At 41.5% G+C, this 25,617-nt stretch overlaps 1 protein-coding gene across 1 annotated transcript in view; it reads left to right on the top strand.

Moving 5' to 3' along the window:
* Window positions 1–25,617, top strand: part of XPR1 (xenotropic and polytropic retrovirus receptor 1) — a 178,317-nt gene that overhangs the window by 129,234 nt on the left and 23,466 nt on the right. Inside the window, exons 10-11 of the mRNA XM_020789740.3 lie at window positions 1,123–1,288; window positions 1,731–1,925. Coding sequence (XP_020645399.1) covers window positions 1,123–1,288; window positions 1,731–1,925 — 361 coding nt within the window. The remainder of the gene's footprint in view (window positions 1–1,122; window positions 1,289–1,730; window positions 1,926–25,617) is intronic.

The following is a 25,617-nucleotide window of genomic DNA, read 5'->3' on the forward strand; positions in this document are numbered from 1 at the left end:
CTGCTAATGGGTAGCTCAAATAAAGAAGGATTCTGAAAGAAGAGCTTAAGGTACATTCTTTAGCAGGGACAGCTACAAGCCACCTGCATGTGCTTGAAACACAGCACAAAACCTTCTTTTGTAGCCCTTTCTTGTATTTGTAGACATGATCATCAAAGCTAGATAATCTTAGTGTTGCCCTTTCAGCATCAGGATGTTAGTTGTTGTAACTAACCAGGCAGGAAGAGCTGTAATCCAAGCTAAATGGAGCATAAAATGGCCTAGCTTGAAAGGTATATAGCAGATTTCTCACCCTGAGGGACAAATGGGCTGGGATGGAGAACTGTCTTTTTCCTTGTAGTTCAGACTCCCTCCAGCCATAATGTTTGCAGACTCATGTGAGAGAAAAACATCTTCAGTTTCAATATTTGATGCCAAATAAATATCCTGCACCTGGTACAAAAAAAGGTTATACTATCTATATGAATGTACAGTTGTAAAATCGCTAATGTATTGTTATTACAAGTTTCTAAGTGGAAAACTAGCTGTCAGTATAGATCTTTCTACCACTGAATTCTGACAAAATTGTGTTCATATCAATCTGAATGCTGGATATGTTCAGAGTTCTCAACCCATATACTTAATCCAATATTGTGTGCTAATTTTCTATGAAAAACAGAATTAGTGTGATTTATACATGTATTGTAGCACTATGTATTAGCATTTATTAAAAAGTATGCAAGAGCACAGCACTAGAATAATCAGAGATTCCTATTACATGGCAGTTCTTATACAAAGTTTCATACTGTATCCAATAGTCTTTACATCTGTTTTATAAAACTGGATTATAGAAACAATGTATTTATTCAGTTGAAAAGAATATAGTAAGGAACTTGTGGCGTACTTCTGCTGCTTCTGTGAAAGCATACGGTTTCTGCTTCCCCCTGCAGCCCCCATGCATCCTAAAAGCATGTTGAGGCTAAAAGTAGACTGTGGAATGCTTCAGTACAATGGGAAGTGCAGAAAGGCCCCGTTCTGCCAGTGATGGCTGCAGACGTACAGTCTTTGATACAAAAGTACACCATCAAATCTGTCACCTTATGTTTCTGTGCCACTTTTTATTCTTTCTTATTTTCTTTACAGTTCCGGGTGTTCACTGCCCCCTTCCATAAGGTGGGCTTTGCAGATTTCTGGCTAGCTGACCAGCTTAACAGTCTGGCTGTGATACTTATGGATCTTGAATACATGATTTGTTTCTATAGCTTTGAGCTTCAGTGGACAGCCAAAAATGCATTGTTGGATAATCCAGGTATGCCAGTGAGAGGCCAAATCTAATAACTTCCATGTATGTGTGTGGAATATCTTTAAGCAAATTTGAGCTTTTTTGTTCAGTGAAAAACTGGAAGAAATTTTCTCCATTAAGTCACATTTATTGTGGAGGAGGAGGAGAAGATGTTTGTTTATACCCTTTATTAGCAGCTTGCTGCTTATAGAAAAATAAATCTTTTACAGCTTGGTTCACTGGGAGTCAGGAGGGAGACGGTTTTTGCACAGTGATGTTACCATGTTTCATTTATATGATGTACTGCTAAGAATACTTTTAATCAGTGGATTCGGACAGTTGGGAATTAACCTGCTGGTACTTCTAGAATTAATAGATATTTTTTCTTGGAAATAATGGACATATCTGGGGGAAAATTAAAGGAACCTCTTTCCTTCTTATCCTTTGAAATTTCTCTTTATTTTTACAGGTAGTCAGATCTGTAACACCTATGCCTATGGTGTGAGAGCAGTCGTTCAGTGCATTCCTGCTTGGTTAAGATTTGTCCAGTGCCTGCGCCGATATCGTGACACCAAACGGGCCTTTCCCCATCTTGTTAATGCTGGCAAATACTCTACCACCTTCTTTATGGTGACATTTGCAGCTCTTTACAGCACTCATAAAGGTATCGTATTTGATATTAACCTGGTTTCTTTATCTTAAATGTAAACTTCTATGAGATCTCTCAGATCTGTTGGTGGTGTGTCTTTATTTACTTTATATGCCCTGGATCTGTTCCAGTCGGGCTTCAAGCCGCGGCATGGAAACAGCATTGGTCACTCTATTTGATGACCTATTGAGGGAGGCTGACAGAGGCAAAATGTTTCTGCTGGTCCTCCTCGATATCTCAGCCACCTTTGATACCATCAACTACGGTATTCTCCTGGGGAGACTCTCTGAGTTGGGAATTGGTGGCCTGGCTTTTGCCTGGCGCAAGTCCTTCTTGGAGGACCGTCCCCAGAGAGTGCAGATTGGAGAGAGTTTCTCGGCCCCATGGAGCCTCAATTGTGGGGTTCCGCAGGGCTCGATTATCTCTCCAGTGCTATTTAATATCTATATGAGGCCACTGGGAGGGTTCATCAGAGGATGTGGGGCTTCGTGTCATCAGTACACTGCACTGATGATACTTAGCTCTACCTCTCCTTTTTTACAATTGTGGATGCTGTTTTGTCCCTTGAGCGCTGCCTGGAGGCTGTTCAGCAATGGATGCAGGAGAGTGTACTGAGGCTGAATCTGGGCAAGACAGAGGTCCTTCGGGTGGGTGTCCCAGACATCAGTGGTTTGGGAAACTCCCTCTCTTTGGGGGGCGGTGACTCTTACTACCAAGAGTGAGGTTCGCAGTTTGGGTGTACATCTGGACCCGGCACTCACCATGGAGACCCAGGTGTTGTCAGTGGTCCGTTCTGCACATTTCGACCATCGGCAGATTACCCACCTGTGTTCCTATCTTGATGTGTGGGCACTCACCACTTTGGTTCATGCACTTGTAGTCTTGATATTAGACTACTGTAATGTGCTCTATGTGGGGCTGCTTTGAGACTGACACAGAAACTTCAGATGGTACAGAATGCAGCGGCCAGACTTCTTACTAGGGTGAAAAGGTGCCACCCCCACTCTGGCCGCCTTGCGTTGGCTGCCCATTCATTTCCGCGTTGATTTCAAAGTTCAGCTCGCTAGGCTGAATATCTTTCCATCAGCAGCCCACTTTGGGAGATTCACTCGAACCCCCCGCCCCAACAGATTGTGTCATTCTTGTGCATCCGAACCCGACTCCCTGGACCACATCTTACTCCGGTGCCCATCCCACAACATCCCCCGTAAGCGGCTACTAGGCCCACTCCTCTCTTCCCTCTCCCCTTTCTTCCTCGACCTTACCCCCATACTCCTGAGCGATTTCTCGCCTTTTATCACCAGTCAAGTTGCTGACTTTCTCCTAACTGTTATGAAGACCTCCCCTCCCCCCCCTCCTCCTCCCCTAAACCCTCTATAAATCTCTTTGAACCTAGCCTACTACAATCCCAACCTCACCCTTCCCCCCATCCGGTATTGGAATGTAACTATCCTGTGTACTCCCTGTACCCTGTAATGCCAATAAAGGTTTCTGTATGTATATGTAAGTTCTTATGATTACATAAAAAGCCATAAACAGTTTAGGACCTTGATATCTGGCAGAGCCCACCCAGTTCTGCCAGAGTCATTTGTTCCAGCCAGGCCGGGTGGCTGAGGAGCCTAACGCCAAGGGAGGTCCAGAAGGAAAGAATGAGGAACTGGGCTTTCTTGGCAGTGGCCCCTCACCTGTGGAACAACTTGCCAGTGGAGATCTGCCTGGCTCCCTCTCTGGGTGTTTGCAGGAACAAACTTAAAACCTGGTTGTTTGGGCAAGCTTTCCCTCGTGCCGTATCTTAATTTCTTACACTTTTGCCATCTTGGATTTATAATATATGTTTTATAGTTTTTAAATTTGTAAACTGCCCAGAGTAGACCTTTGGTCTAGATGGGCAGGATAGAAATCTAATAAATAAATAAATATAAAATGAATACATGGTGGGAAGCATAACTGAATTAATAACTGTGCATATCTATTTCCAAGTGAATAATTTATTTGCCTTTTTTCTATCCTGCTATCTTGGTTGAAATTTGTGATAGTCACAGTAATTCAGTGAAACTGCATGTGCTTCATGCCCATATTTTCAAGCAATTGTGGTTTTATTCTCAATGTAATGAGAAATACTACAGTTCCTTTCCTCCCATTGAAAAATGTGCACAGTGTGGAAAAGTATCTCTTGAATGTCATACATATTTTTTAACTAAAGATGATAAAGAATTGCTTCCAAGCCATTAATCTGCAGAATGAAATCTCTGAAGCATTCTGTTCTCTGATATCCATGGAATCCATAATGATTTGCTTTTGCTCATCTTGTAGCTTAGTAAACTTTTAGTTGTGTGTGGCAGGCAATCACACTGTCTGTTTCTTTTCCCTCAACTCCCATGTCAAGCAAGAGCTTTCAGTCTGTTCTAAAACAGGTACAGATATAGGCATATGTTGTTAAACATACTCCCAGCTTACACTTTGCACGGGAAAGGTCATGGGGGTGGTTTGCTGAGAAAGAAGCAAGGTTGTGCTTTGGGTAGTGATATTAGAGAGAAATTATAGTCCCTTTATTAGAGCATCATGAATAAAATACTATTTGAGACTTTAACAAATTTTGTTTCTATTCATTTTGCACTTAAGCCACAAATAATGCAGTCCTGGAAGTGACAACCATGATCCATTTCAAAAGCACTGTGACTGGATGCAAAAGGAGAAAATGAGTAAACTTGTTCCTTGATTAAAAAGCAGCATTCATTACTCACGTGTCGGCTTCCATGGGCCGCTAGAGCCATCACTGCTTCTGAAGAAGAATGAAATGGCTGGATGTGGCAAAGCTCCATGACAGGTGCAAGAAATTATGGCGAGTCATTAGGTTCTATAAAGTGTACATCCCCCCCAAAAAAATACTCCTCCCATAATCCCTTGCAGATCCCATAGAGTTTTGCCACAACCAGCTATTTCTTCCTCCTTCAGAGAAAGCTCCTATGGGAGTAATGAACCCAAGTGTGTGGACTCAGATTTTTTCACTGCAGCATATAGAATCCTGGCTGGGAGAATTCCTGGTGAATTCTAAAAAATTTGAAAGTCCCATTCTTAGCAAGGAGATGGTGCCAAGCATGTTCACTGCCAGCCCTAGCTTAAGAGTTGAAGCTAAAATATATAATCTTGATACAGACATTAGGGGACTCAAGTTTTTCCTCAGATGTTTTCTTATTTGCACTCTTAACATGCTCAGAGAGGTCTATACCTATCAGGCATGATGTTGGCAGTTCACTGGCAATCCCAATTCTCCGCCAACCAGTCCACCCTTGATATTTTATTGGTATTTTTGCCACTGGTAGTGTAATTATCTCCGTCCCTATTCCTTTGACTTTTATGCTTTCTCCTTTCACTGTAAACTCTGAAGGGATTATTTCTGGGTGGCATAATGTCACTTGAGAGCATGAGTCTTTTAGAGCTGGATATTTAGTCTCATTTATATGAATAGTATCCCCAGAATATTTCATAAGTTCCTGATTATTTTCTACCAAGTAAGTAATATTGGAGAATTTGAGCTACTGAAAGTTGTTCTTGTGGTTCTGGGTTCTCTGCTCTAGCACTAACTGTGGTTGCCATGGCGCCTGCTTCATCTGCCTGTGTGGGTGCCTCCTTTTGCTCTACACAATCTACCTCCTTAGGCAAATTCAAATTCTCTTTTTGTTGCCCAAAATCTCTGTTTTTAACACATTGCATTTTAAAGTGGCCTTGTTCTCCACAAGAAAAACATCTAACAGCTTTTCGTTCAAAACTAGGAGATTTTTCTCCTTTCCCTTCCCAGTTTTTAAATTTCTGCTGGCCCTGCTTGGAGGACTCGCCTTTAAAATGGTTTCCAACTGTCAGTTGATCTCTGAGGTACATTTTGGGTTCTCTCTTTCTGTCATCCCAAGCTTTTCCCTCAAATTTCACCTCAGAATAATATGAGTTCTTTATTCCTTTTATATATACAACTGGTTTTGATAAGTTCCCCTCAGGATTTGAATCATTATTAGTATTTTTATTTTGGGCTGATAATTTCATTTGTTTCTTTTCTATCTGCAATTTCTTCTCTTTTATTTTCAAATCCAGTTCCTTTTGCTTAGCCTCAAACTCAGCCCTGATCTGTAAAATCTTTTCCTCAGCCCTAGCTCTTATTTCTTTTAATTTTTCTTCAGTCCTAGCTTTGATTTCTTTTAATTTAATGTCTTTTTGCAGATTCCAATTTTCAAGATCTTGCTTACTTTGTCTGGCCTGCGCCTCATATTTTTCTCTTTTTGAAATTTCTTCAACTGATAAATTGTTATTATTCTGACTTAGGAATGTTAATTCTAATTGTGCCATCCTAAATTGGTGTTTCAGTTCCATTTCTTTTTCCCTCATGTCCATTTCTCTTTCTCTGGCCTCTGCCTCTATCTCATCTATCATCTTTTCTCTTTCTTGCTCTATGGCCAATTGTCTGGCTTCAGCTCTTTCTTTTGCTTCTAACTCAGCCTGTCTTAGCTGAAATTCCCTTTCCCATTTCCACTTTAGAAACTCTTGGGAGGTTACAGCAGCTTCTCCTCCCTTTGAGGCATCATCCTCTTGAGCAGCCACCTCTTAAGCATCATCATTTTCTTGCTCAGCTACTTCGAGAGGACTTTCCTCTTCGTGAGGTAACCCTTGTCCTTCAGGTACCTCCATAGCTAACCTTTTCCCTCTCTTAAGAGGCATGTCTTATGTGTTCTCAGATTCAAAAACACAAACCTCTTTTTAAAAGGGACCTATTTTTTTCCCCTCTGTGTTGGGGAGAGATACTTAGTAGCTTACACAGCCTGCTTTAGGCTTGCTTCACTACTTTGTTATTCCAGGCACCCTGCCTGAGCTCCTTGTGTGATACACTGTTTCTTTTGGCTTTCAGTCACACACACTTATTAATGTTTTTTTTTCAAGCTTTCTGCTTGTTTCTGTTTACCTCAGATCTGTGTTTTGACCCTGGCTTCCGCTTCTTGTCCTCTCAGCACTCTCTTCTCAGAGCCTAGGACCCCAAAGCTAGCCCTCCTGGTCTTTCACAATCTTGAGGTAAACCTTAAACTGTTGAATTTTCCTCAGAGCTTCCCCTTTCTGTAGTCTTTCTCTGGTCTGCACTCTTTTTAAGCTTTTCACCAAGCTACTTCCAAGGGTCCCACTCCTGCCCTGGCAGCATCAGACTACTAGGTTCCCCAAGCTCATGAAATTCAATTTTTTCTTTGGTTTACTGGAATCTTTTTGGCTCACTGGATTATCTTTCGATCCCACTTCCGCTGCCACCACTTGTGGCGATCCCCCTGGTTGCCCCTTTATTTCTTTGGGCTCCTCAAGGTAAACACGCTTTTTTTCTTCTTTTCGCTGCCGCCAGGTATTTCTCTTAATACCACTACAATTCCCACACACAGGAGCTGCTCATATAACTTAGGAATCAAGGGTTTGATCAAATATTCTTTTATTAATGAACAAAATCATAAGGAGAATCAAATATATAACTGTGTCAGGTGTGCATATATTTCAGTGGTTCTTAACCTTTTTGAAAGAAACGCCCCCTTGAGCCATTGAGGAAGTTATCATCGCCCCCCCTCTTATTTCTTATTATATCTTATTTATTTATTTATTTGTTTGTTTGTTTGTTTGTTTGTTTAAGACACTTAAATCCAATGACCCCTGAAAACAAAATTCAATTCCAAGAAAATGAAATGCCCCCAAAAAGTAACATTTAATGATGTAGTTGCAAGCGAATTTTAAGACTCAAAAAGAAATATAAAAAGGGCATAAAATGCAGGAACTAAAAATTTCAAGACGAAAACTCTGAAACTAAATTAAGATAGGAGGAAAATATATATTCATGCACATTGTAAAAAGGCTGCAGCCTTCTTCAGAGGTTTGGCTTGCTCCAGCGCCCCCCTACCGCCCCCCTTCTGCTCCAGCGCCCCCACACCACCCCTTTTCATTCTACCGCCCCCCTGAAAAATGAAATCGCCCCCTGGGGGGCATTATCGCCCAGGTTAAGAACCACTGTATTAGATCATGCATTCAATCACTTGTATTTCTCATGTTATGCTTATGTGTTCATTACTGCTTGTTCGATATGTTTTACTCTTTCAATTTTCCTTTCTTAACCCCTTTTTATCTATTCCTAAACCCTAGCACCCTCTCCACATCTTCTTGTCCCTACTTCTATCTATCCCTATCTGACTCCAACTGTCTCTCTAACTGTCTCTTCCAGCTGTCTTCACTGTCCTTTTAGCTCCGCCCCTCCTGCTCTATCCTCTGATTGACAGGCAGGAATGACGTCATCTTTTGGATTCTGCTACACAGACAGACACTGATTTGGCAGGTCAGAAAACAGACAGTTGAGAAATTTCTCTTGAAATAGTGGAAAACATGGAATACCTTTTCACTAGAAGCAGTCACTGCAACCTGTCTTTAACCCCGCTTTATTGTGACTGAAAAGCCAAGTCATTCCATGCATCTTTCAGTCTGTGTTCATTGATATTCCAGCTTGTCTGTATATTCTAGCTTTCTGGTTAGCCATATACTGGGTAGTGTGTTGTGTATTTGACTTCAGAACTAGGGATGGAAACCTCAGAGTAGCTCCTATGCATACAAGCATCCCAAGATATAGATGTTTAATAATCTGGATACCACAAAAGAACATGAAATTCAGAACCTAAGTCTTCACCATTCAGCATGGCTGTGATTCTGAAGGGATATTACTGTAAAAGCAAGGGGGAGGGAACCTTGTTGCTTACTGCCAGAATTGTGCAAAAGAGCAGACCTGTAAGGGTTGCCTTGGTAACAGAAGTATGTTCATTATTTTTTAAAAGGCTTTTCACCACCCCCACCCCATTATGCTCTTGTATGCCAGTTGTTAGCTTCTGGGAGAAGTAGGGGCTCTGAGCTTAGAAACCAATAATCCTCTTTTAGAAGGTCAGTATTTTGTTGCCTGCCACCATCCCTTTGTGTGTGAGTTACTGAACATGTACAGATGTTTTGATGGGATTGTTTTCCTTAATTGATTTTTGCAGTCCAGGAAATTTCTGGCTTACTCCCAGTCTGAATCTCATGCTCATATTTTTATGTAGATTAGTTAGATGCTGACTGACTCCTGTGGGACAGAGTTTGAAACAGCCACATCAAACACTTCATGTAAGCTACATTCATTGCCCATGGCAGTAATCCAGAGAACCCTTTGGCTGCTGTTATGATTAAAATTATTAGGATGTGCTTCATATAGTGTCTTGAAACTGAAATGTTAGAATTTTTTACCAGTATAAATACCTTGTAGTTTTTTCACATATTGACCTACAGAAATCATATAACCAAAGTAGTACCATACTTTTTCATTCTGTTTTATTTCAGACATAGAAATGTGCCAAAGATTAAATCTGATTGCTCATTCTAACCCACTGAATCAATAAGACTTAAGTAGTATTGACTTAAATACAGTCCATTTGTCTGTTGGACCTACTCTAGTTGGGACTAACAATTGGATTTAGGATTTAGCCTTGAATCTCCTTGCTTCCTCACACCTCCTAACTTATCAAAAGAGACCAGCTTACATTAATGTGATATGTTTTATGTTTCTTTACATTCTGTTAAATAAGAATGAGATACCACTCGTGTAGGAGGAGCCTCATGTATAGTGGTGCCCCACTTGGCAACGATAATGCATTCCAGCAAAATTGCTGTACAGTAAAATCGTCATCAAGCGAAAGTAAAAAACCCATTAGAATGCAGTAAAAACCGGTTAATGCATTCTAATGGGGGAAATACCTCATCGTCCAGCAAAGATCCTCCATAGGGCGGCCATTTTGCGGTGCCTGTAAAGCGAGCAATCAGTCCTAAACACACCGGGGAGCCATTTTGCACAACGGGCGGCCATTTTGTGACCCGCCGATCAGCTGTTTCAAGACCATCGTTAAGCGAAAAATCGGTTCCAGAAGCAGGGAACTGATCGTCGTAAACCAGAAAATCCCATAGGAATCATCATTTTGCGATCGCAATAGCGATTGCAAAAAAACTAATCGTAAAGCAGATTCATCGTCAGGCGGGGTAATCGTGAAGCAGGCCACCACTGTACTTAGATTTCTAAGGTGTGTTGGGAGAATTGAGAAAATATAGGAGAATTTTTGTCCTCAGTTTTCCTTCTGATTTGTTCCTTTCTGCTTTACTTAGCTTTGGCCTGTTCCAGCCTCTTTCCCACCAAAAGGGGACCATACACAAACCTAACATGAACACCAACACAATTCTGCTATTACAGTCTGTGTGAATAGAGGAGTAACATTTTAAATACAAGTTATATCTCATTCTTCAATCTAGAAAAGATTCTTCCCTAAAAGGAGACAGAAATGGGTGTCGGTAACTTGAGGCTTCTGAAGTTTTTTTTTCAAGCAGCAAAACCACAAATAAAACATATTTGTCAGAATCCTGTTGGTTTTTGCATAACAATTTGCATAAAATTATCATGGCTAATTGTGGCTTAGGCATGTGACAAGGCATATGACTTCCAAAACTGGAATGACTTCACCTACTGACTTCTGATTTTGGTTGGAGAGGGGGGGTCATGGAAGTTGGCTGGTCTGTGGGGCCTGTAGAGGGCTTCAGGGACACATAATTGGGTCGTGGACCACCCAGAGTTGCCTCCTCCTGGACTAAGATTGGGTGCAAGGAATGGATTTGATAAGGATCTGATTGGCCTTTTTGCACAGATGATTCTTAGTTGTTACAAAGTGTCAGGGTGGCACGATGAGGCCAGTCGATGTGCTAGTCAGGTGTTGGTCAGGCAACCATTCACAGCTTGAGCCCCGCACAAGCTGCCATGAGATGCTGCCACTGTCCAGCGCACCAGCTGTACACCTCCCCACTTCCACCTAACTACACCACAGATGTTGAATAGGATCTTCCCCTGAAGACATGATAAAAGATAAGGGTAAGTTATAAAGGGGAAATTACTCAATATGAACATTCCATTAAATTCTGTGAATGAGGCAGGGCAACTACACAGCCACTTGGCATCTCCCTGCCAGAATTCAGGGAGTAGTTCTGGTAGTATCTAGAATATTACAGATCCTGTAATATTTCTTTAAAGCCTGTTTTACTCCTCATGGTGCTCCATGATTCAACCAATAGATTAAACAAATTACAAGAGGTTGGAGATACCTCTCTTGACATGCAAGAATAGGCAATATCTTTATATGCCACAAATAAAAAAAATCATATATTCAAGTTTCATGGACATGTGTTTGGGGTTATTTTTAGCATGGAATCCTATATCTTTGAATGTATCAGGCAGGAGGACCACCAACACATTTTGTCCAAGAAGCATGAGAGAGAGAGAGAGATCTAATTGACAGCACCAGACATGCAGTTTTGAGCATACACCTCTGACCTGAGACTCATTTTAAAATTTGCTTTAAACAGAGAAGCCTGCCCAAGATTTTGGAACTTTTATGTTGTTCTTGTTGTTGTTATTTGGTATATTGCATGGCTCTGTGTGCCCAGGCTGGTGAAAATCTGTGGATTGGAAGATAACTTTATGAGGTTTTACTGTTCACCCGCCCAGTCGTCTTTTGACTGGTGCCATATGGCTAACGTACCCTTTAATTTTCATCCCGGCTGGCCAGGGCTCCACCTCTCTCATGACTCCACCCCCACACACAACCAAAACCTAACACAACCAAAACCTAACAGGATTGCTACACAGAGGAGGGAAACAGCTGCACGGAGGGAAGCGGATTTGTGCGCACAAACACGCGCGCCCGGCTTAGTGGGAACCTTGTTTATGGCTTTTTTTTTCCGTTTGCAGTCAGGCATATGAAAATGTTTGCTCTGGTTTGTGGTAGCTGTGGATCTCCCCAAATTGGGCACATTTAACACATAGTCTAATAGAGAAGGAGAACCTTTAACTAGTTAAGAAGCTTTCTGTGCAATTTCCTCAGTGCTCTGTTTGAGGTGTATGTTATAGTGCTTGGCCTCTTCAGTTTCTCACTACGTCTCTGATCCCATGGAATATGAAGCTGACTTGGTGGCTGTATATTATCTCCAGTATCAGAAGTAGCATTTCTCTGGATTCCAGTTTCAAGGGGAAAGGAGAAGATGAGTACCGTTGTGTGCACGCCATGCGATTTGCGGGCTTTCTATAGGCCTCCAGTTGACTACTGTGGGAACAGAATGCTTTACTAGATGTCCTTCGATGTAGTCCATCATGGCCCTTTTGTTCCAAACAACCATAATCCTGGCTGGAAAATACTGGTGATTGCATAATGAGAGAAGTAGAATGATCCTGGTATGAACAGAAAGCGTTTTTTACTGCTGAAAAATACTGGCTAAATGGTGAAATAGGTAAAGCAGAGAAAACAGCAAGTCTCTCTCTCTCTCTCTCTCTCTCTCTCTCACACACACACACACACACACACACACACCTGGTGAAATAGGTAAAGCAGAGAAAACAGCAAGTCTCTCTCTCTCTCTCTCTCTCTCACACACACACACACACACACACACACACACACACACACACACACACACACACACACACACACGATTAACATTAAGTCAGAATATCTGTTATCTTACTTCAATATTTATCTTAATGTTAAGGCAGCCTTTTGATAATCTCCCAGATTTCCTGTTGCTATTATGATGGCTTCAACAATCAACAGAAACTGGCTTTAACAATAAACAGAAACCGCAGTTACCTGGAGTGGTTGACCCTCCCAGAATGCATATCATGACCATTGTGCTCTGTGGCAGTTTTCCAGTAAAACACAACATTGATTTTTTTATCTCCCAAGTTGTATTGAGCAGAATATATTGTTTGCTTTCTGTATGATAATTGAAGATTAAACAAAGACATTCTCTTGAAGCAGATTTAGTGTTACCATTATGTGCTATGGAAACATTTCTGTTATAGCAGGTGTTTACATGGTGCATATAAAGAAAATCTGAATGAATAATTATCTCAATATTAGCTATGCTTTCTGGAATGAGCTGTTGGAATTGAAGGTATTGAACTGTCTAGATTTTCTGGCTTTTTTAAAGGGACAGCCAAGTTGTCAGCTCTGCTGTGCCTCTTGAGGGAATTATTGGCTTCAGATATATGTTCTTCTGGCAACCCATCTTTCTGGTTGTCTGTTGATAGTATGCTTTGCATACTATCACAGATTATAGAAGGCAAGAACCACATGTTTAGGTTTAATAAATAAAGGATGGAGTCCTTTAGAGGGGAGGGAGGGAGGAAAGAAGAACAGTTTCATTCCAACAATTGGTTTCTCAAAAACCCAAAATTTACTGAGCAACAGTAACACAAAAACCTGTGCAAAGTCATTTGAGGCTCCATGTCTAATTCTGTAGCAGGAGCACAAAATTATGCCCAGGCGTAGCACCCACCATAACTTCAGCATCACCTTTAAACAATGCCCCCCCAAATATTAATGCTAGAGAATGTGACTTTTGCAACATGGCTTTCCATTTTTCTGCTTTTAGATTTTGCTGTATGGGCAGACTATCATTTTTGAAGAATTAGTATTTTAGGACTTAGGCTACAATGAAACTATCGGTAAAGTATTCAAATAGCAATACAAAATAAATGTACTATTTTGTGTTAATTTGCTGTTACTGATACACTATATTCAGATCACATTTCTAAAATTCATGATACACTTTTGTAGTTTAGCTACAAAAGCTACTTGTATGTGTAGCTGAGAGAGAGAAATAATGTATACAGAGAGGAGAACTGGTATTTCTTCTTCTTGGCCTCTGTGAATTCACACAAATGAGTTTAAACTGTGACTGCGCAGGACTCCTTAGAATATCCTACAACTTAAAAGCATGTGATTAGTAGGACGTTCCCCTGTGGCACACGTGCTCCGCCTGCCCGTAATGCCTCAGTTGCTTTTAGCCGCCACTGACTTTGGACTCCTTTAGCGACTATTAGAGCTATTTCTATCCTAATTATTCGTTTTTTTTATCACAGACTGTTTTTCGTTTACGATTTCAGATAACTGACTTCATTCTTAATCTACGGCATACGATCTTGGACAGTTTAACATTTACAGCTTTGGATATCAGACGTTTTCCCTGTGAGTTCTTGTATCCCCCCCCCCCCCCCGTTCAACTATCTAGGAGAGAGACATCAGACTCACTCCTGTACGGAGTGCAAAAAATTAACTAAACCAGCTCTTAAGTGTTTGCAAAGGCTTTGGTCATATCTCTGGGAAAAGTCCCTCAGACCCTCCAGCCCACCTACTAGCCCTGCGATGGAACCTACTGGTACTCCTGTTCCTCAGTCTGAGCTCTCTGTTCCATCAGCTCTGACGACTCCCTCCCCGAAGACCTCATTGAAAGTGCAAACACCAAAAACTTCTTCAGCATCAACGTCAACCTCAGTGTCATGGGTGTCTTTGGTCCCAAAGGACTGCTCTCCTAAGAAGAAGATGAGAGTAAGCAAAAGAAGACTAAATGGGTGTCTGCTCAGCCCCGTGAACCTGCAGCTGTTCACATTTCCCTTCCTTCCTCGATCCTGGAAGAGTAATCAAGGGACATCCTGGATCCAGATTCCCTTTCAGAGGCTGAAGAATCGGGACCACCCCCACAGGCTCAAGCTTCAGTGTCAGTACCAAGCTTGTCCACATCTCAAGGCCATTCTGAGGCTGATGTCATCTCCAGCCCGACCTCGGCCCATTCTAACCCTATTTCGATCGGGCGGGCAACTGTAATACAACTGTCCGACTCGGAGGCATCAGCCCCTCAGTCACCTCTGCAGAAACGATTGACGAAGTGTCATCACATCTCTCCAGCTTGGCAATATTCCCAGTACAGAGAGGTGATTCTTGTTCCTCATCCATCACGACGCCATGCGGTGTCAGAGTGTGGCGAACCCCTCTGTACCAAGTTGGATCTACATTCTGAGCAGTATTGGTACCACATGGATGAGATCGATCCTCATTACATCGAGGATTATTACAGACAATGTAAGCGTGTTCACTACACTTATGTCTCTCCTGACTCTTCCCAATCACCCTACCGCCTCTGCCTCCTCGGCGTCGACATCTAACACATCTCCAGGTCAATCCCGTACTCCCAATACCAAGGAAGTCTGCTTCCAAGCGTGACTTGCCTCAGTTGGAGGCCCCTTTGGAAGCAGTGCCATTGAAACGGTCACACACAACCTTGGTACAAGCGGCTTCGGTAACGCACTCGAGTGTTCTCCTCTCTAGATCCTGTTCACTTTATCATGGTTCTACCTCAGTGTCGACTCCTCAGTCAACACTGAGCTACATCTTGTAGCTACATCTTGAGCTCGTTGTTCTCCCTCACCTCCTCTCTCCATCTCTAGAAGTTCTTTGGTTTCTACTGTTTTTGAGCATGATCCTCCTTCTGAAGCTTCCAGGGAGTCTCCTTCTAACTTATCAACCCCCAATTCAGACGTTGCAGATGTTCATCCTCTGTCCCCATCCGAAGACTTTACCTCTTATTCCCAACTCATACTTTGGATGGCCAAATCATTGGAGCACAATATCGAGCAACCTCCTCCCCCTAAACAGGACCTCGTCTTTGACAACATAAATCAGGAAAAATCCCCTCCGTTGAGTCTAGCATTCATACCAGCCATGCTGGACCTTATTAAAGAATCATGGGACAAGCCATCTACATCCCTCCAAATTTCCAGACGGGTCGAGAGCCATTACTGAACACATGGAGCAGACACAGCTTTAATTGTCAAGCATCCGTCCCCAAATTCTATGATTGTATAGTCTAATCAATCTCACGCTGGTAACTGGTCAACAGTCACTCCCACCAACCAAGAGGGTAGGAAGTTGGATGTTCTGGGTCGTTGTTTATATTCTTTGTCTTCCTTTGTGACGAGAGTATCTAACTATCAAGTGGCAATGGGCGCTTATCACAGACAGTTATGGAACAAAATCCTTCCAGTCCTTCAATCTGTTCCTGAGGATACCAGGGCCAGGGCCATTAATACTCAACTGGAAGCCACTACTTTGACCAAACAGCAGCGCCTTGCATCCTGCCACATGGCAGATGCTGCCTCAAAGGCTTTGGCTTCTGCCATCACCCTCAGAAGACATGCTTGGCTGCGCTCAGCGGGGATCAATGATGATGCTAGATCCCGTATTGAGGATCTTCCTTTTGAGGGAGTTGGTCTTTTTAATGAAAAGATGGATGAGGTGATGGACAATTTACACAAAATTCGTAAGACTGCCTGCTCCTACTCCACTCAGCAGCCCAGATACCAACGCAGTCAGCAGCATAGGCAACCTTTCTGTCGTCCTGCAAGAAAAAACAAGCAATACTTTTGACTCGCCTCGTCTGGACCTGTTTCTCCCCTGCCCCCATCATTCACGGCTAGCCCCCTTCTTCAGCATGTGATTCTCCATCACCAAGGACACGGGTGCTCACCATTATACATTATGTTTACCTGTTAGAGTTCACGGAGCTTCCTCCTATTGGTAATCTCAGACCCACTCCTTACTGCCCTAGAGGATGAGATATCTTTTCTTCTCCAAATGCGCTCTATTTTGAGAGTACCTCCCCAAGATGTTCTGAACGGATTTTACTCCTGTTATTTCACAGTTCCCAAAAAGGATGGAGGCCTCTGTCCCGTCTTGGACCTGCGACTTCTCAGCACCTACATTCATGCAGGCATTTTGCATGGTCACCCTTGAATCCGTTATCCAACTTCGTTCACCAGGCGACTGGTTCATAGTTGTAGATCTACATGACGGATATTTTCATATTTCGACCCACAAGCACCACTTCAGATATCTCCGGTTTCGTTTCATGGGCACTGCCTACCAATTTTGCACCCTTCCCTTTGGTCTGTCCACTTTCACAAAGTATCTGGCCCCTGTAGCTGTCTATCTTCGTCTGCACAACATTACGGTATTTCCGTACATAGATGATTGGTTGATAGGAGCAGTATCATATGCTGCAGCCAAAAAGGATTCTACCTTTGTGCTGCGGACTCTGGCAGATCTTGGCCTGCAGGTCAATTACAAAAAGTCCCATCTCGAACCATAGCAGATCACAGATTACATCAGAGCACATCTCGATTCGATCACGGCCAGAGTATTCCCCCCTTCTGAAGGGATACGTTAAGGCAAGCCATTCACCCTTTTCGCCCTTATGCCACAGTCACTGCTCACCATATGCAGCACCTACTAGGTCTAATGGCTTCAACCACGTCTGTGCTCCAGCACACAAGACTCAAAATGCGGTCATTACAGGTTTGGTACCTGTCCCAGTTCGACCCTCTCTTAGATCATCCTTGAAAATGTCTGCTGGTTACCCCAGAGTTAGCTCATCAACTTACCTAGTGGAACTTTGTCCCTAATCTCTTGGTGGGCCGCCCATTCAGGCCCCTTCAGTTGACAGTACGTCACAACAAATACCAGCCCAATAGGATGGGGTGCGCACTGTGGTCATCACGAGATTTACGCCTTGTGGTCCAGCTGGGAGAGCTTGCTGCATATCAACCACCTGGAGATGCTAGCAATCATAAAGTGCCTCAGAGCCTTTTATTTTCTCATCACAGTTTGCGGCTTCCAGGTCGCCACAGACAATATGACTGTCCTGTATTATATCAACCAACAGGGTGGCACCCTTTCAGTGACGCTTCTATATTTAGTGATTCAGCTGTGGGAATGGTGTTACGGTCACAACATTTTTTCTGTAGCGATTCACGTGTTGACAAAGGACAACGCGGTGGCCGATCATCTGAGCCGTCTCACCACCCAAACTCACGAGTGGGCCCTCGATGACTCCATTTTCTCCAGTCTCTGCAGTCAGTGGGGAACACCAGTTCTCAACATCTTTGCCACTCAGATCAACTCAAAGTGCAGCAGGTACTTCTTTCAGACAGGAAGGGGCAAGAACTCTCTAGGCGATGCCTTCATGGTTTATTGAGGCGACACCCTTCTCTATCTCTTCCCTCCCATTCCTCTCATCCAGCGGACAATACTCAAGATCCGTCAGCTGCGGGCCAATGCCATCTTAATAGCTCCTTGGTGGCCTCAACAACCATGGTTTACCCCTCTCAGAGCCATGGCATCCGACTTCCTGAGATTACCGCTCCAGCCGTCCCTTCTGACTCAGGACAGTGGCCGGCTTTGTCATCCTGTCCTGGAATTTCTACACCACGGTGTAGAGATTCTCCACACCACGGTGTAGAGAATTCTCCACACTCCACAGTGTGGAGAATTCCCCCACTGTAGTGGAGGTGTTGGATAGGGCTAGGAAGCCTTCTACTAAGTTGTTATACTCTTATAAATGGGATGTTTTCCTTAAATGTGTTACTTCATGACGTTTACTCGCAGTCCCAGTTTCCTTGGACATGCTTCTCAAGTTCCTTCGTTATCTCTTTGATCAAGGTTTGGCCCACTCAATGTTGAAAGTTTATGTTTCGGCTGTAGTCTCATATCAGCCTGTGGCGTCTGAGGCTTCTCGTTTATTTTCTCATCCTACACTGAAGAGGTTTCTGAGAGTTTTGCAGAATATGCGCCCACCTGTCCAACCTCCACTCCCTCAGTGGTCTCTCCAGGTCGTTCTCCGTGCACTCCGTGATCTCCATTTGAGCCCATGGCTTCTGCACACCTCAGACTTCTTTCCATCAAGACCTTGTTCCTTGCAGAGCCTCAATTTTATCCCAACAAGGTTATGTTATATCCAGATGTATTCTTTCTTCCAAAAGAGATTTCTGATTTCCATATTAATCAACCTCTAATTATTCCAATGTTATTTTCATCTCCTTCTGATGTTGAATGCCTGCTCCACTCCCTCGATGTTTGTTGCGCTTTAGCTTCTTATATTTCTAGGACTAAGGACTTCCACACTTCTCAGCAACTCTTTGTGAGCTTCCACAGTCCCTGACATCTGTCGAGCAGCCACTTGGTCTATACCCTTGACTTTTGTGATGCATTACCATCTAGACGTCAGGGCTAAGAAGGAAGCAAATTTCAGCAGGGCTGTGCTGACTTCATTGTTAGCCTGATGGCCCTCCTTCCGGTAAGTTAGCTTGCCAGTCACCCATTTGTGTGCATTCACAGAGGCCATGAAGAAAAAAGAGAGGTTACTTACCTGTAACCATAGTTCTTTGAGTGGTCCTCTGTGAATCCACACATCCCGCCCATCCTCCCCGCTGCCTTTCCCTTGGTGTTTTGAGCTTTGCTATGGTCAGAACTTTAACAGCGCCAGACATTTCGGAACTGAGGTATTACAGGCAGGCAGAGCATGCACACCACGGGGAAATGTCCTACTAATCACATGTTTTAAGCTCTAGAATATTCTGAGGAGTCCTGCGCAGGCTCAGTCTAAACCCATTTGTGTGGATTCAAAGAGGACCACTCGAAGAACTATGGTTACAGGTAAGTAACCTCTCTTTATGAAGAAATTGAAGGTAGCTATAACATGTATGCCTTCTCACTAACATAAAACTTCAGTGTTTGGCAAGCAGTGTTTATGTAGTATTTGTCTGACTGATGTTATCTTACTACATTATGTGTCATCAAGTTGGGACCTTGGAAATATAGCAACCTTAATAGAGCTTTTAAGGTAATGGAGATATTTAAGGACTGATTTTATCTGTGCCATCCTCTGTGGGTTTTTCCAGGCTGTGTAGAGATTTGAACCCTAGTTCCTACTCCATCACTCCCTCTACTACACCACACTGGGTATCTATGTATAATATAATAGGAAGAGAAACAACCATGTACCTTTTGAAGTATGATATGAGATTTGATGTATGTTCATTTGGCAAAATAACCACTTTTTCTATGGTTCAAAAGTGATGAGGATAGTTTTCTTGCACTGAGATTGTCTTTGGAGTCTACAATTTTTTAAAGGAGAGAACTTGAATTTCTCTAAGTCTGACCAGCTATGAATCCATTATTCTTTGTATGTTGTGCAGATAACAGAAAACAACATGTTTGTAATGACCATTCATTTATAATCAACAGAATATGTAAAAGTTATTAGGATACAAAGAGTCTATTCAGAGTAAGGAAAAGTAAGTGTGTAAAGGTTCCTAGCTATTAATTATGTAGTTTATAAAAGATAATGATGTAACTCTGTTGCAGCCAAAACAAGGAAAACATATTATGGCACTTCAAATTAAAGACTTTGAATTAAAGACTAAGTTTTGAATTTGTCACTATGCTGCCATCTTTTGGGAAGTGGGAGACCCATTTACCTTACTCTCTAGATCTCAAAAGTGCCCCCAGGCTGGATATATATTAGTGCTTAAAAGATCATGTTGGATGGGGAAAGGCAGATAGTACCACCAGATACTGAGGGGGTGGCTCAACTTGACATTTAAAGACTATTTGAATGATCTTGCATCTGTTTCATGCCCAGTTAACCTTTTTTTTTTAAAAAAAAAAAACACCAAAAACCAGGAAGTAATTGGGACATTATTCCTGGTGTCTTTAAAAAGCTGGGAGGCTATTTAGGGCTTGAAACAGCGCCTGGGGAAAGTTAGCCTTTAAATAGCAAATTGTGCTCCTCTTTCCACCGTTTTCCAAGTGTGCTGTTATCTTTTGACAACTTTTTTGCCATGGGGGGCTGGATTGGAGAGAAATGGGGGATAAGAGCTGCATGCAGCCCACAGACTATGCTTTGCACCCTCCTGCTTTAAAAATGTATATTAATAAGTCACTCTCTAGAATTAACTATAATTAACCAGCTCTTAACTAGAATTATCTTAATAACTAATATTAGCATGGGTATAGGCTAACCTGAATTTCTGTGTGTTTTGAAATGACCATAACAAAGGTGGGGGCTATTTTGTAACTTGGAAGAGAGAAAGAAACCCCACTATGTTTGGATCTGAAAGTAAGTAACAGATGTTAGGTGCAACATCTTTTCCTACACACTGCCTGATTTTGTTTCTATCACTTGGCTAAATGAAAGCTCATCAGCATAATTTTCCCCCAATATGCAAACACAGCATGGACCATTTTTCCAAATGAAGCAGGCTTATAGAACTTGCAGGCTCTGGATGGAATACCAATGCCCTAATTTTTCAATCTTCCAAATAGTACTGGAGAGGGCTGCTCAGATTCACTAGGCTGAGATGTAATTGCTTGCCTAGAGCAACATCTTTCTGCTACATCACCTGAATACTAATTAGAAGAAATCATAGGGAAGAAAGGTGATGACCTGAGTCCTTTTAAACAGAATGTGGGGGATAAGAGCAATAGCATTGTTGGCAAACTGTCTTTAGTGAGCTCAAGAAGTGAAGAAAGTAGTTTCTTTTTCAAAAAATGTGTCTTCCGTGGGAAGCTTGCTGGTTCACTATAGTATAAATTATTATTTTCTAGCTCTGTAATTCAGCAAGAGGGCACCACCTAGTGCAGCTGCTGTTGTAGAGAACTATGACCTAGGGGTGCAGAGAGAGAGAAAAAATCTCCTTCTGCAAATTAACACTTAGTGCTCCTTTAGCTAGAAATTAGTAGTGGTCTCTCTGGCTCTTCTTTTCAGCCAATTACTTTTACTTGTAGTCATTTTTTAAAAACTTGTTCTTGTTTGAGCATTTTACAATTCTACGTGCAGCTTAAATATTCCTGGCACAAATTCAAAATGTTGAAAGCATAAAGAATAACTGTGTTTCTTATGGAGGTTGAGGGAATAATGTAAACTTCAGACTGATAGATATTTAAATACCTAAAAATAAAATGTTTCATACAGGATTCAAGGAATTTTTCTAATTCATAGCAGCAGCCTCATATTGAGTGTTGTTGCCTCTAGTGGGTTTACCTGGCAATATGTAGTTAATGTCCAAAATCAAATGGTGGCATCACTGAATGTCAGGCCATACAGATCTTCTGCCCCATAGCACTGCATGTGCCCAGTAGGAAAGCCTATTCTTTGCACCATCAGGGGAACTATAGCAGTTGCATTCTCTTATTCTGCATTGTAGCAACAAGTTTCAAATAGTTTTCCTCCTGCACTTCATTTAGTAGTGCAGTCCAGTGGAAGAAATGAGGAATAGTCCTTTGTGAATACAGGTTCTGGATACATACGGTATTCTGCTTATAAGTTAAATAAGCAGGGGGACAATATACAGCCTTGTCGTACTCCTTTCCCAATTTTGAACCAATCAGTTGTTCCATATCCAGTTCTAACTGTTGCTTCCTGATCCACGTATAGATTTCTCAGGAGGTAGATAAGGTGGTCAGGCACCCTCATTTCTTTAAGAACTTGCCATAGTTTGCTGTGGTCCACACAGTCAAAGGCTTTTGCGTAATCAAGGAAGCAGAAGTAGATGTTTTTGTGGAACTCTCTGGATTTCTCCATAATCCAGCACATGTTAGCAATTTGTTCTCTAGTTCCTCTGCCCCTTCGAAATCCAGCTTGTACTTCTGGTAGTTCTCAGTCCACATACTGCTGAAGCCTACCTTGTAGGATTTTGAGCATAACCTTGCTAGCGTGTGAAATGAGTGCAATTGTACGGTAGTTGGAGCATTCTTTGGCACTGCCCTTCTTTGGGATTGAGATGTAGACTAATCTTTTCCAATCCTTTGGCCACTACTGAGTTTTCCATTGATGATTATAAAAAAAAAAATAACACACTGGTCCTTTGATATTGGGCTGTGGCACCAGAGTGGGTGATACAATCTTTAGCTTGGCTTGTTCCTTTTTGCACACCACACACAGAATAATTAAAGTGGTAGGAAAAGCTCCCCCAACTCTGCGATGGCTGTCTCAACCAAGCACGTCATTGCTAGTACCACTCTGGCAGCCACTGATGATGATTAAATCCTCTGTGAGCTAACAAAAATTTAATGCAACTTGCTAGGCACGTTGGACGCCTTACTACTCCCCATACCACCCCATGGCTGGAGTGCAATGTGTTCCAGCGAAAATAGTGCACATCTTTATTAAACGTGGTGCATCCTGCTAGTTTGATACATATCCTGGCAGCCATTGATACTGATGATATATCCTGCTAGTTTGGTACACAGCCTGTGTAGATTCAATAATATTTTGAATTCAAATGATGTATGATTTCCTTCCTTTCAAATCAAGGGGGTAATGTCAGTGTATATAAATTTTTGGGGAGGTAAAAGGTAAAAACGTTCCCTGACCCCTTGTATAGAAGAACCACAGTTCTTTTTGTTCTTTTGATTTCTGCTATATGTAATGCTTAAATGCTGTGGGTGGAATTTGTGTTACATATATAGAGCCTATACAGTGATGCCTCGCAAGAAGAAATTAATTTGTTCCGCAAGTTGTGTCATTTTGCGAAAATTTCATCTTGCGAAACGCAGTACTAATGGTTGTACTATTTAAAACAAACCAAAGGGGGGGGAATCATCTCGCGAAGCATGGCCATAGAAAAATTTGTCTTGCGAGTCACCAAAAAAAAATCGCAAAACGCTTTCGTCTTGCCAGTTTTTCGTTGCATGAGGCATTCGTCTTGCGAGCCATCACTGTATTTCATTTTGAATGGAAATTATCTCCGAGTAATGCATAATTTGCTGATTCTCCTATCTGCCTCATGCAAAGTCCTGTCTAACTTGAAAAACAGTAATTTTCTGTGTCACAGCCAGAAGCCACTACATTCACATTCTAAACAGTTGGGTTTGATTTTTGAGTACTTAGAATTCAGATTATGTTGAGAAGAATAGTGTTTATTATGTCCAGCCTTTTGTATCATTATATAGAAATATTTTTTAAGTTCTAATAAAGGGGAAAATGGGAAAAGTTATCTGATATATCATTATGTGCAAATTAGGATAATTTAAAACAGACTCTAGCAATTTGATAAACAAACCGTCTTTACCTATTGAGTCTTCCCAGATGCATATAAAAGGAGAAGTGGAGCTGAAACACAGCTGGATCTTGCATTGTATTACTGTTGTCAAGAATATAAAAATTCACACTCATGGAGAGACAGCCCTGCTTGCATTTTCACCATTTTCAGACCAGACCAATTCTTGTGCTGGATCACTTCCGGTTCTGGTGGCTTCACACACTCATTGATACATGTTTCCACTTGGCAAAATGCAACTGAGCTTACTTTCAAGCTGCCTTTAAGAGTGAGGGTCCTTTCCTCCCTCCAGCCTGCCCCGAGATCCGTCTTCTGATACTCTCATTCTGTAGCACTAGGTGTGGGCAGAGCTAGTATATTTAATGCACGTTGCAATCTAGAGTTTTGTGCTTATTCAAAATATTTAATATATTTTGAGGGATTGAGAGTGGCTAGCCCCAACTTTAATGTTTATATGATTTTTCCTTTAATACTAAGATGTCCTGACCGAAGAAAACTTCAGATTCTGTTTAAGGGGGTATCACTTCATGAAAACTTGCTTATGCCTCAGTCTGTTAGTGTTTAAAGTGGCACAAGACTCTGGGTGGGGTTGAGGCATATATATTATTGAGTAGATAAACTCAAATTAGACTCAGTGGGATTTAATTAAATCTCATTTACTTTAGTGGGCTTACTGTAGGAATAACTAAGTATGGATCCAGTCTTCTGTTTATTCCTATGTAATAGATAACTGTCACTATTTGTAACCTACCCTGCATTGTACTAGAATTGCCAATTGGAATGAAGCTTCATCCTGTTTTGATAAATAATCAGATTTTCACAGTAATTCTTCTGTATCAGATTCTTTCAGAAATTTTCAATAGAATAGAAGCAGCAGAGATGGATAGTTTAACTGAAGTATTAAAAGACAAACAAATTGTTGAGGCTAGAAAAAAATGGGAACCTTTGTATAATTGAATGAGAGATGGTTTAAAATTATGAGGAAGAAGATATAAGATATAATTGTAGATCTTAAAGGCTTAGAAAAAAATCGGTAAGCTTAGAGTGAAGTAAACTTAGTAAGAAAATATATCAAGAAATTTTCTGTAGAGAGGCTTTACAGAAATGTGATTTGGTATAACAAAAGACTACTTTCCTGTTTCTCTTTCCATCTGTGAAGCATCCACTTCCCTCTACTGGCCAAAATGAAAAATAGCAGTTTTATCATTGATTTAAAGAAAAATAATCTATATTTATGATTTTTTCCCCGAACCACTCAACCTTCTCCTATTCATGACACTGACCATCTTACAAGATGGGCTAGAATTAACTATGCTGAAAGGTTTGTGGCTGTTTGAAGGTGATTTCTAATGAATTTATTTAAATAAGAAAACAAAATAAAACAAATCTGATTAAAATAATTGATTTAAATCAGACTTCCTTCATATATTTCTCAAGCAGCAATGCTAAACTAGCAATAAACTGTACTAATTTACAACTATGTGGAGTATTATATAGTGTTTTATTCTTACAACTAGGTTGTATCTCTTTATTGTACTGTATGCATCTTATATGGTTTTCTTCCTAAAATATCTCCATATATTACCTTTCTTACAACCAACAGATATGACAATTTAAAGTTAACTGAGATCATGTGACCTTGAAAATTAGTTAATTATATTTTCAGTGTTACTTTTACTGTGTTCTGAGCTATCAAGTCAGAATAGATTCATAGTGATCCTAATAGAATTTTCAGTGTGAGTGAGATATATCAACAGTTCCAGACACACATACACCAGTGAGTTTCCATGGCTGAGTGAGGTCTTGAACCCATATTTCCTCAGTCGGGATCCATCATTCTACCCACTGCACCACACTGAGTATCTCATTTTGCTATAGGAAGCCCCCTCCCACTAGCAAACAAAACTAAATTTT

The sequence above is a fragment of the Pogona vitticeps genome, chromosome 4, assembly GCF_051106095.1.
Source record: "Pogona vitticeps strain Pit_001003342236 chromosome 4, PviZW2.1, whole genome shotgun sequence".
NCBI lineage: Eukaryota > Metazoa > Chordata > Lepidosauria > Squamata > Agamidae > Pogona > Pogona vitticeps.